The following is a 10,825-nucleotide window of genomic DNA, read 5'->3' as shown; positions in this document are numbered from 1 at the left end:
AAATTATGCATTTACGGTAAATAATTGTTTTCTCAATTCGCCAAAATGTTTTTCAAAAAAAGCTCTCGCATTTGGATCAGATTTCCTTCAGACTTTTATTGGTTAAAAATGTGCTGCGTGTCACAGTGGGCGTGGCCAGCAGAAGAGAGGAAGTGCAGAATCTGCAGATGAGATTTCAGAACATTGAAGAAGAAGAAGAGTATCAAAGGAGCTGTGCATGAAACCAAAGTTACTGATGCTTCCAATCCAATGAATGTATCTCGAGGGATTTTCGCTCTAATATTCTGCACACTTTTCATATTATCTTATTTCACAAATAAGGTAAACTGACTTTATTATACTTTGGACAGCACCAGTGTGTGTGTTTGTCCTGTTGTTTTTGGATTGCATGTACAAGAGAATGTATTCATTTTCCGAATCCAATAAAAACAAGTTTTTGTGTGTCCTAGATTGTTAAATTATAGTACTGATACTTACCCATAATGCATAATTGTTCTTTGCTTTACAGTATGTCCTGTCTATCTTAAAGTTTACATTTCCAACCATTTTTCAGGGGTACGTATTCCTGACAATATAATCAAAATTCAGCTCCTCATTTCCATGATATTTCAATATGTATTTTTATCATTAACTCTCTACAGGTGGCAGACCTCCACTGGGGCTCTTCTGCTACTGGTTACATGGAAACTTGGTTTGGTTGAAATCAATGGATTCTCCAGGTAACTAAATATGCACTTTTATCATATTATTTGTGCATTGTATATTTATATACAAATTATTATGATCTGTTTATTCATATTTGTTCTCTGATTGCTGTGCTTGTTATCTAGATCTGCAGCATTTTCCCAGCTTCCTGGATCCTTTTTATTTATTGGAAACATTTATGCGGGGTCCAAAGCACTGTCGCTTTTAGTAAGTATACAGAATATGTTGCAATATGAACCGTAGGAAGACTTCAGTATCTTCCCAGTTCTGAGACTGAATGTGCAACCTTTTTATTTGCTTATGTTGAAATATATTTGTCTTTCCTCTTCTTTTTTTTTTAGCCCATTCCTTTTTTCTTTGTGTTACAAAATGTCTCTGAAGTCTTTGCTTTCCTCATGATAGCAGTAACTCACAGAGAGGTAAGTCTGGATCCGGACTTGTCTGGACAAATATTTTTTGCATGCTTTATACTTCAACATTTATTTAGTAGGATTAAAAGTCATAATGCATGTTTTTTTTATAGTTATCATAATCATATCTTAATGCCAATCTAATTTTCTTTGTATTTGGATTATTCAGAAATCATCATGGATGAAATTATTAAGGTATGTTTCATAAACCAAATAGTCCAAAATGACTTGAAAAGAGATTGCTTATGCTTTTAAATTGGTTATACCAAATGTGTTGTGAATTGGGATTCTTAAACAAATATTGTACAAAAAACAAAGACTAAACTATAGATGCTTTTAATGAAATGATTTTCTTTACAGCGTGTGTATTCTGCTGGGATCTGCCGCCAGCCTAATTCTGTACAATCCTCGGGTATGTTCACTCTCACGTACATTACGCTGATGTTCTGTTTCCTGTAACAGTAAAAATCTCCATGTCATATGTCCTCTTTATGGTCCCATGCGTCTCACCTCTCAGTTTGGTCCCAGTGGCTACACATGGGCGTCCGTCCATCTGTTCTGTGTTGGTGAGTGTGTATTTATTTGTTGTGGAACCTTAACGATTTTAACCTACAGAGAAAATATGGAGAGTATGTGTGTTTTTTGATCTCGTCTCTTTTCTGATTTAGGTGCATATAAAGTATTCCAGAAAAATACAAAGACAAGCCATCTGAGGTAGTTTGCTGTTTTTATGTAAACCTCCATTCAAAAAAGTTGGTGTCGGGAAGATCTTTTTCAATGTGTTTAAGTGAAGTCTCTTATGCTCACCAAGGCTGCATTTATTTGATCAGAAATATAGTAAAAATAGTAAAATTGTGAAATATTATTACCATTTAAGACTTGTTTTCTATTGTAATATATTTTCAAATGTAATTTATTCCTGTCATCAAAGCTGAATTTTCCGCATCATTACTCCAGTCTTCAGTGTCACATGATCCTTCAGAAATCATTCTAATATGCTGATTTGCAGCTCAAGAAACATTACTGATTATTATCAATGATGAAAACAGTTGTGCTGCTTAATATGTTTGTGCAAACCATGATACATATACATTTATTTTCAGGACGCTTATTTAAAATAGAAATCTTTTGTAACATTATACATGACTTTACTGTCACTTTTGATCAATAAAATGATTGATTTCAAAAAAAAAAAAAAAAACTTAGTGACCCCAAACTTTTAGAATGAGAAAGTATGTTGTTATTGCTTATACTGTCAGTAGATGTCTGGTAACATAATAGAATATGTTATCTATTTAATATCTCATAATAAGTGTTGTTTTCAATGTGTAATATTACAGTGATCTTGAAGAGCAGTTCATCAACTATGTGACCAGGTAAAGGGTTAAATATGAACATTAATGTCATCCTTTATATATGCACCCTCAGATTTTGACACATGCGTATTTTGAATGCATAAATACTGTATATAAATGTCTTACATTTATTAAATAAATTAAATAAAATAAATTCATACATACATATATATATTTATTTATTAAAAAAAAAGTTTTATATATATATATATTAGTACTTTTTTCTTCCCCAGTTAATTTTTCACTTCTTTTTCAGTGCATTGTTACTTGCCTCACTTGCATACTCAACAGGTAATAATGTATTTTATGCTACCATATTAGTTTTGTCTAGAGCTCTATATTTTTCTGCCATGATCCATGTGTAATTCTCTGTGTCCTGTCTTTCAGGGGACTTGACCGGGGCCTTAGATTTCACTCTCCTGACCTCATACAGGTTCCATACTGGGTGCATGGCCAGGTAAGACACACATACTACATACTAATATGTTAAAAGTTGGCATGATTTATTGGATTTTTTTTTTATGCATGTCATTTTGTTATAAGAAATTGATTGTATTTGCAAATCTTATGTTAATTAGAAATCAATTTCATTTCATAGCGCTATACTGAGCTTTTGTCTGATGTTGGCAACCATAAAACTGAAGAACAGTCTGCCTCAGGAGCACTGTGGAGTCTGGTGCTTCCTGGCCAAGGTGAGGAAATTATATTTTCAACCACAGTTATTCTTTGTTTAGTGTCTCCATTCATCTAGTAGTGTCTCCAATCAGGCCTGTGAGAGCATGAGGCCGGTTTCACACCACACTTGCACTAAAAATGATACACTGGCTTTATGTTTTTTGACTGCATGCAGGCACTGGCCTCAGGTCTTTCCCTTTACACATTCAACACTGTGCTCAGTCCGGTGACACTGTGCTGGTGAGTTCATTACACAAGTCTGGGTTATCTATGGAGTGCCGAAGTAATGACGTCACTTTGTAGGCCAACCCGGAAGTTAGCGGCGCATGGGTTCCCTCGATCAAAAAGCAATGCATTTTCCCCATAGACTTTTGGAAAATCGCAAAAAATAAGATCTGTGTTCAACAAAGAGTTGTGACCCTTACACGTTTTGTCTATCAAGATAATCTTTACAAGTTAATCCAAAATGTATACATTTTGAAGCCTAAATAAAGCCGTCGGATATAAAATGCTAACGGTAGGCTATCAACGGACTACAGCACACCATGGACGCGGATCAACGTCATCATCAAGCTTCCTCAAACTCACTCGCTCGCTCATTATGATCTGCGCTGTGTATGAACCATTTTTTACAGTCTATGGTATGAACCTATTTTTACAGTCTATGGTATGAACACTTATCCAATTTTTCATGAGAAATATTGCCCATTCTGTTTTTCAAAAAATGTTAGAAACTAATTTTGTTTATGCGTGCCTCTCTGAGATTTTTTTAATCTTTTGTTAATGTTTTATTTATTCGTTTATTATTTTGTTAGTTTATATAAACCTTAATATTATTTTCTTTGTGATTAAGATTATTATGCCTGATCATTGTGCCCCAAATAAACTTTAAAGATTATCTTTCACTGTATTATGTTTGATTGTATGTTTGCATACCATTTGCTAATTCGCCAGGAAAAAAAAACGCGCTTTAACCATCTCAGAAGCACTAACGTTAGCTATGGCCGTATCAATTTCCATGTCCTTTTTCTTAGACGATAGAAAAACCATAGATCGAAGAGAGAACAACTATAAATCTGGACATGAACAATGCAGCTTAGATGCTGGTTTACTTGCCGGTATTGTAAGGGCCAGCATGAGGTACAAGGTTAATCGAGTAAGTAAAACTAGGGAGAGATAGAGGAGTTATAATAGTGTTCTATGTATTTAAGATAACTATACAAATAATCTCTGATTCCAAACATTTAATATAATAGTTGTATATAATTATATATGTTGAATTTAAAGAGAATTGTCAATAGCAAATGCTTATTATAATATATTATAATTAAACCATATATATGTTATATATATGTTCCCTAAATAACACATATATACTCATTTTGTTAACATTTTCTATTTTTACCTGGTAATCCACAAGCCCCAATGTGAGAGCCTGTGTAGTAAATTTTATCTCACATTCACATTACTGTGAGCTGACTGGAGTGTAGTTACAATAGTATACAAGTAGTATGCAATAGTTTAACATTTAATTTGTGTATTTGTCAGACAGTCAACTTACAGTGCATTAAGGCTATACATATCAGCGTGTTCTCTGGGAATTGTCCACGTTTATATAGCACATTAAATATAGTTAACATTTACTACTAAAATAACAAAGATTAATATCATTGCCTGCTTTAACTACCGGCAATGCTGTTTACAAAAACAATCATATTATTATAGGTGGGTAAAAGCCAAGTTCACAAGGTGCAGGACCCACCCTTTCTATAATTATATCCAAACAAGTTACAATAAAAGTCAATAAACCAGGTATTATTTTGAATATTTTAATTAAACACATTTCTCAACGTAACGTTAGCCTTTAATAAAACTGCAGCGGATCTAATCTATCAAACAGTGGCAAAGTAAACAAGCTTTTAGATATTTTAAGAGAAAGACAAAAGGTATTTTAGCTGTTGATTTGGTTATGAAAAACGTTTATTCTTGCTACTGCTAGCCTTTTTTACTCCATCTGGCACGAACCCAGAGTCTCCGCTGGATAACATCGGACGGAAAACAAACGAGATTTCATTCGATGACTTGTGGTTGCATCTTGGGACAAAACAAAAATAACGTTATGTAGGCTATATTAACTGAAAGGTAAACTTCTAAGAACGTGAAGCTGAAACGCGGGCTAGTGAGAGCTTTCATGTTTGTCATGATGACGTCTAAAGTCCCCGCCAAAGGATGTAGTCCCTTTTAGCAACTTGTTAGCAACCACCGTTTTTAAGACACAATAAAGTTTTAAAAAATCACAAGCAGGTTATAACTGGTGTGTTTTATGTCATAGATCAAAACGTGAAAATATTTAGAGGCTTTGTTAACCACAGACCTTATTTCAGGCGATTTAGCAAAAACCCATTCAAAAAACCCATAGACTTTAGGGCGAGGGAACCCGTAGGGCTAAAATGCTAACTCACTTCCGCGTTTTGGCCTACAAAGTGACGTCATAACTTCGGCACTCTATTGGGTTATAGTGTGACTTATAAGTGAAATAATGCTAATGAAAAGTGTTACAGTCTATTGTTTGTTTCACTCATTAGCGTCCTCCTGAACTACACCGGAGAGGCCTTGTTCGTGTATTCTGACAGATTTCATTAAGTTTGTTGAAGAATATGGACCGTGCCTTTGAGGATTCTCCAAATCAGTCATTCCAAGACTTTATTATTGACCAAAGCCAGTTGCCTCTATGAGATTATTCCACTATAAGCCTTGCAACACCCAAAACTCTTTTTTTTTCTGTAATATTCTGTTATTTTTTTCATATATTCGGTCTGATCTGTTAAAAAAAAAAGAAAAAAAATTGCTGTTGTTTACCATTTACTGTAATTTCCTACTGTACATTTTAATGTTGCCGGTTAATTGCAGTCAATTGATTCAGACTGTATTCTGCTCTATTCTGCTTCTGTTTTGCACTATTGACAGATTTTTTCAGATGTACTATTTCAGAAGCAGCGTTTGCTGTTAGTGTTTCGACCTTTGCACATCATTGTCCTGCAGTGTTTACTTTTAAGAGTCCTGGATCACATCCTGAATACTGTCCCACCTTAGATCACACTCTATGAGAATTAAACAAGATAAAATGGGAAAATATCAATGCATGAGCTTTCTGTATTTCTAATGTGGTTTAAAAAAATATGTTTTACCATTATTCATAATTATAGCAGGTTGATCAACGGTTATATTTATTATTATTATTATTATGTTATTATATAATAATATACTATCTGGGGTTTTCAAATAAAGAAATAACTCCCAGTTTAAAATGAGTCCTGCAAAAAGTACTGTTATTATTGTGTTTGAATGGCATTTACTGTATTTCAGAGCCACTTTGTATAATATTGTAGTTCTAAAGCTGACCATGTATTCTATTACAGAATAATTCAGTTTTCTTAGTATTTTTAATCACTTATTTGCAAAAGTAAATTTTTTATGTTTTCTGCTGAAAAATACAATGAAATGATGTAACAGAATTTGATTTCAAATATTTGTAATCACACTTGCTCTGTAACTTAAAAAAAGAAGCAGTGCGAGCTCTAAACACAGGAGAGATGTGTAGGTTTTGTGAATCTGGTGTGGTTTCAGGAGGTCTGTAGTGCGGTGAGATCTCACACAGATGCAGTTTATTTTTTTTAAGATTTTTTATAGTTTTTAGCAGACAAAAACTATACTAAGAATAATTATTAATGAAAACAAAAAAATAAAAACACAGATGACAGTGATGCACAGAGCCCTTGAGTTTACAACCTTTCCTATATGTAGGTACAGTATTGTATCAAAATGTGTCCGTCAATCATGTTTTCTAGTTAAATGTTATGTTTATGAGCCAGAACGCCATTAAATGCCAAATGTACGTATGATACTTCCCCCATTTCAAGTTATACTCCTCCACTTTATCAAGCAACCTGTAGGACAGTTGTTCAAGGGCAGCCAGCTGACCCAGAGCAGCGTGCCACAAATCCAGGGCAGGTGCAGAGGGGGCTTTCCATTCTTTAACCAGAAGTTTCCGGCCATACATAAGGACAGTCTGGGTCCAGTTAGAGAGTGGAGGGGTCAGATCACTTAAAGCAGAGGGGTCCCCCAAAATAAACAAACTAGGGGTGAACGGGATATTCTGGTCGATAATTTTCTCTACGACTTAATGTAAGGAAGACCAAAAAGCCTGAAGTTTTGGGCAACTCCAGAGCATGTGTACTAGGGTACCATTTTTGTCCCGACACCTCCAGCAATCCGAGTTATCAACCAAACCAACCTTATGCAGCCTGGATGGTGTCCAATAGAATCTATTCAGTATTTTGAATTGGATAAGTCGCGTTCGCAGTTCCCTTGAATTTTTTTTCCCCATTTCTAAGAATTCTGCCCCATTCTGCATCTATTAATGATACCTTTAGGTCAGTTTCCCATGTCATTTTAAGGGACAATATATTAGAGTCCGAGGCCGGAAGGATCATTGCGTAGTAAGCAGAGGCTTCATGGCCGAGCCCATAAATTGTTAGGACCTTCTCTAATATGTCACCGCTCGGTGGAACTAATGAAGGGGAGCCGAAGACCTGCACCAGGAGGTGTCTTAACTGAAAATACTTCCATTGTTGATTACGTGGTAAGTCAAATTCCTGTCCAAGTGCCTCAAAAGATTTTAATGTCCCATCTTGGTACAAGTCTCCGAGCACCCTAATCCCTTTTTGCAACCAGAGCTTCCAAAGGAAGGGAGATTTATTTATACAGAGCTTGGGATTTTGCTAGATCCCGGCAGACTGGTGCAGATACGGATCAAATTTAAAGATCTTAGCTACTCTCTTCCAGACCCACAGAATGTGGGACAAAATGGGATGTGACTGATTCTGTATGCTATGGGTGTGAGAGGGGAGGACACCACGCTTTCGAGGTGAAACCACAGGGGGGCTCTCTCAGGGGGTTAAGACCACCGTGCCATATGCCTAATGGTGAACGCATAATGGTAAAAGAGCAAGTTGTGCACACCTAATCCTCCTCTGTCTACTGGCCTCTGCAGCTTTCGCAGGTTCATCCTGGGACGTTTGTTATTCCATAAAAATGAAATAGCGCAAAGGAATTTGGACTGGGAGAGCCTGTAGCAAGTAGTTGAATTTCGGAGCACAAATCATTTTAATGATATTTACCTTTCCCCACAGGTACAATGGAGACCACCGCTCTATATCACCCCGCAGTTTGTCCAGTAGGGGGTCAAAATTTGTTTTGATCAGATCCGTCAATTTGGGGGGTAATCTTAACCCGAGATATTTAATGCCTTTCTTAGGCCAGGCAAAGGTGCCTGACTGGAAGAGGGATTTGGGACAATATGGTGTGAGAGGAAGAGCCTCAGATTTTGTCCAGTTGACTTTATAACCTGAAATGGATGAGAACTTGTCAATAATTTTAAGTAGTGATGCAAGAGAATGTTCGGGATCTGTGACAAACAAAAGGATATCGTCTGCATACATCATCAATTTATGACATTTGTCACCGATTTGTATGCCTGGAAATGCAGGTTCTCTACGTATAGCAACCGCTAGCGGTTCAAGCGCAACTGCAAAAACCTTTTCGGCGTGTCAAACGCCTTTTCGGCGTCCAGCGAGATAGCAGCCATGGGAGAGGTGTTATCCTGAGTGGCCCACATAATATCAATAAGTCTTATGTTGTCAGCCGAGGAACGCAAACGTATAAAGCCGACCTGGTCAGGGTGGATCAAGGAGGTTATTACCTTGTCCAGACGGTTAGCTAAAATTTTAGATAATATTTTACTGTCACAGGAAGTCAAGCTAATAGGTCTAAAATGTTTACAGTCTAAAGGGTCTTTTCCTTCCTTCAAGATAAGGGTGATAATGGCCTCAGATAATGAGGGAGGTTGTTTACCCTTCTCGAGAGCTTCATTATAGGTGTCTAGAAGTAATGGTGCAAGTTCCTCAGCATAAGCTTTATAAAACGTAAAGCCATCTAAGCCTGGTGCTTTACATGAAGGAAGGTGTTTAATAACGTCACTTATCTCCTCAATAGTAACAGGTGATTCAAGACGTTCAAGCTGGTCCCCTGACAAAACCGGCAAATCAAGAGTTGACAGAAAAGACGTAATGTCTTCCCCGTCCTCCTTCGACTCCGAAGTGTAAAGTTTTATATAAAAGTCTCTAAAAGCTGAATTAATCTCCTTGGTATCAGTCAGGACAGACCCATTGTCCCTCCTAATAGCAGCTTTTTGTTTAATGTACCTGGCAAGTAGTCTACCAGCCTTGTCACCCTCCTCAAAGTATTTCTGCCTTGCCCGAAATAGAGAGAATTCTGCCCTCTGGGTCATAATTGAATTCAATTCATACTTTAGTCTGGTCACCCTGGTGAGATTTTCAGAGGACATACTTTTTTTCAAGTTTGATTCTGCGGTTATGATCTGTTTTTAAAGCTCCTGGAGCTTAGCATTGTTTTCCTTCTTCCTGATGGACACTGACAGTGAGGAATAATTGAGTCTCTTGCAAAGGGCTTTTCACACTGCGCTTAACCCCGGGTTATCATCGTTCTAAACCCCACTTTTAACCCTGGGTAAAGCAATGTTTCACCCTTGTGGAGCTAAAGGCCCCATTAGTAGTTGATACCCTGGACCTCCTGTCAAAAAATGATTGATTGACAGGTGCCACGCCCCTTCCGGTGACAGGTCCCGCCCCTTCCGGTGTCCCGCCCCTTCCGGTGACATGTGTCCCGCCCCTTTTGACTTTTGATTGACAGTTTGACAGCTAGTTTTGACTTTTGATTGACAGGTTGACAGTTAGTATGACTTTTGATCATGTTTTGACAGCTAGTTTTGACTTTTGATTGACAGTTTGACAGCTTTTGATCATGTTTTGACAGCTAGTTTTGACTTTTGATGTCTTTTGAAGGCTTTTGAAGCCTTTTGATGCCTTTTGATATTGACAGAAAGTGTTATAACAATACGTGATGGTATCTGACAGCTAGTTTGATGCCTTTTGAACATGACAGTTAGTGTTTTTGAAGCCTTTTGATCGTTTGAAGACACTGTGATTAAATAATACGTCATGGCTATATGACAGCTAGTTTTAATTGTTTGAAGCCTATTGAAGCCTTTTGAACATGACAGTTAGTGTCTGTGAGTGTGTGTGTGTTTTTGAAGTTGGTATCACACACACGATCCTCCCTACATATTCCTGAGCGTATCCGGGCTGTACTGTGAAACTGATAAGGGGAAAACTGGAAGTTTATCTCACACACAAATGTTGAAAAACCATTCAGTTCTTTTAAAAGAATATAAATGAAATGTTTATAAAGATCTTACTAAAATCTCACACCAAAAGTTTAAATAAAATGGAGTCATAAAAACAATTGCAATCAGTTAAATGTTTATAGAGTAAAAAAAAACTAAAAAAAACAAAACATACAGGTTATGAAACAATCAGTTAAATGTTTAGAGAGTTGAAGAAAAAAACATATAGCTTATGAAACAACGCAATAAATGAAACGGGTTCATGAAAAAAATAAAATAAAAAATCATCTCACATGTTTAGATAACTAAAGCGCCTCTCCAGCACAGCCCCGGCCTGAGTGGTGCGCGCGCCCTCCGCATTCTGACATCCCCCTCCTTCTGCTCCTCCACATTCCAGAGCACAGTGATAGTGAGAA

The 10,825-nt window shown here is 36.7% G+C and overlaps 1 protein-coding gene across 1 annotated transcript; it reads left to right on the top strand.

The window, feature by feature from the left end:
* The first annotated feature begins 149 nt into the window (after window positions 1-149).
* On the top strand, window positions 150-6,453 carry tmem241 (transmembrane protein 241). The gene is made up of 15 exons (XM_082184181.1): window positions 150-321; window positions 509-555; window positions 642-719; window positions 831-912; window positions 1,047-1,124; window positions 1,285-1,310; window positions 1,476-1,527; window positions 1,633-1,681; window positions 1,784-1,829; window positions 2,456-2,491; window positions 2,727-2,761; window positions 2,858-2,927; window positions 3,069-3,162; window positions 3,321-3,385; window positions 5,731-6,453. The coding sequence occupies exons 1-15, from the start codon at window positions 250-252 to the stop codon at window positions 5,786-5,788; spliced, it is 888 nt and encodes a 295-aa protein (XP_082040307.1). The 5' UTR covers window positions 150-249; the 3' UTR covers window positions 5,789-6,453.
* Window positions 6,454-10,825: the final 4,372 nt, after the last annotated feature.

The sequence above is a fragment of the Leuciscus leuciscus genome, assembly GCF_965113295.1.
Source record: "Leuciscus leuciscus genome assembly, chromosome: 11".
NCBI classification, from domain to species: domain Eukaryota; kingdom Metazoa; phylum Chordata; class Actinopteri; order Cypriniformes; family Leuciscidae; genus Leuciscus; species Leuciscus leuciscus.
The sequence above is the reverse complement of the archived record's forward strand: the minus strand, read 5'-3'. Positions and strand labels throughout refer to the sequence as shown.

Excerpts from the sequence above, each read along its gene's own strand:
- tmem241 (XM_082184181.1), top strand. The coding sequence starts at position 250 with ATGAATGTATCTCGAGGGATTTTCGCTCTAATATTCTGCACACTTTTC. Across the intron at positions 1,682-1,783 it reads CGTCCATCTGTTCTGTGTTG|GTGCATATAAAGTATTCCAG; the intron begins GTGAGTGTGTAT and ends TTTCTGATTTAG. Across the intron at positions 3,386-5,730 it reads AGTCCGGTGACACTGTGCTG|CGTCCTCCTGAACTACACCG; the intron begins GTGAGTTCATTA and ends TTCACTCATTAG.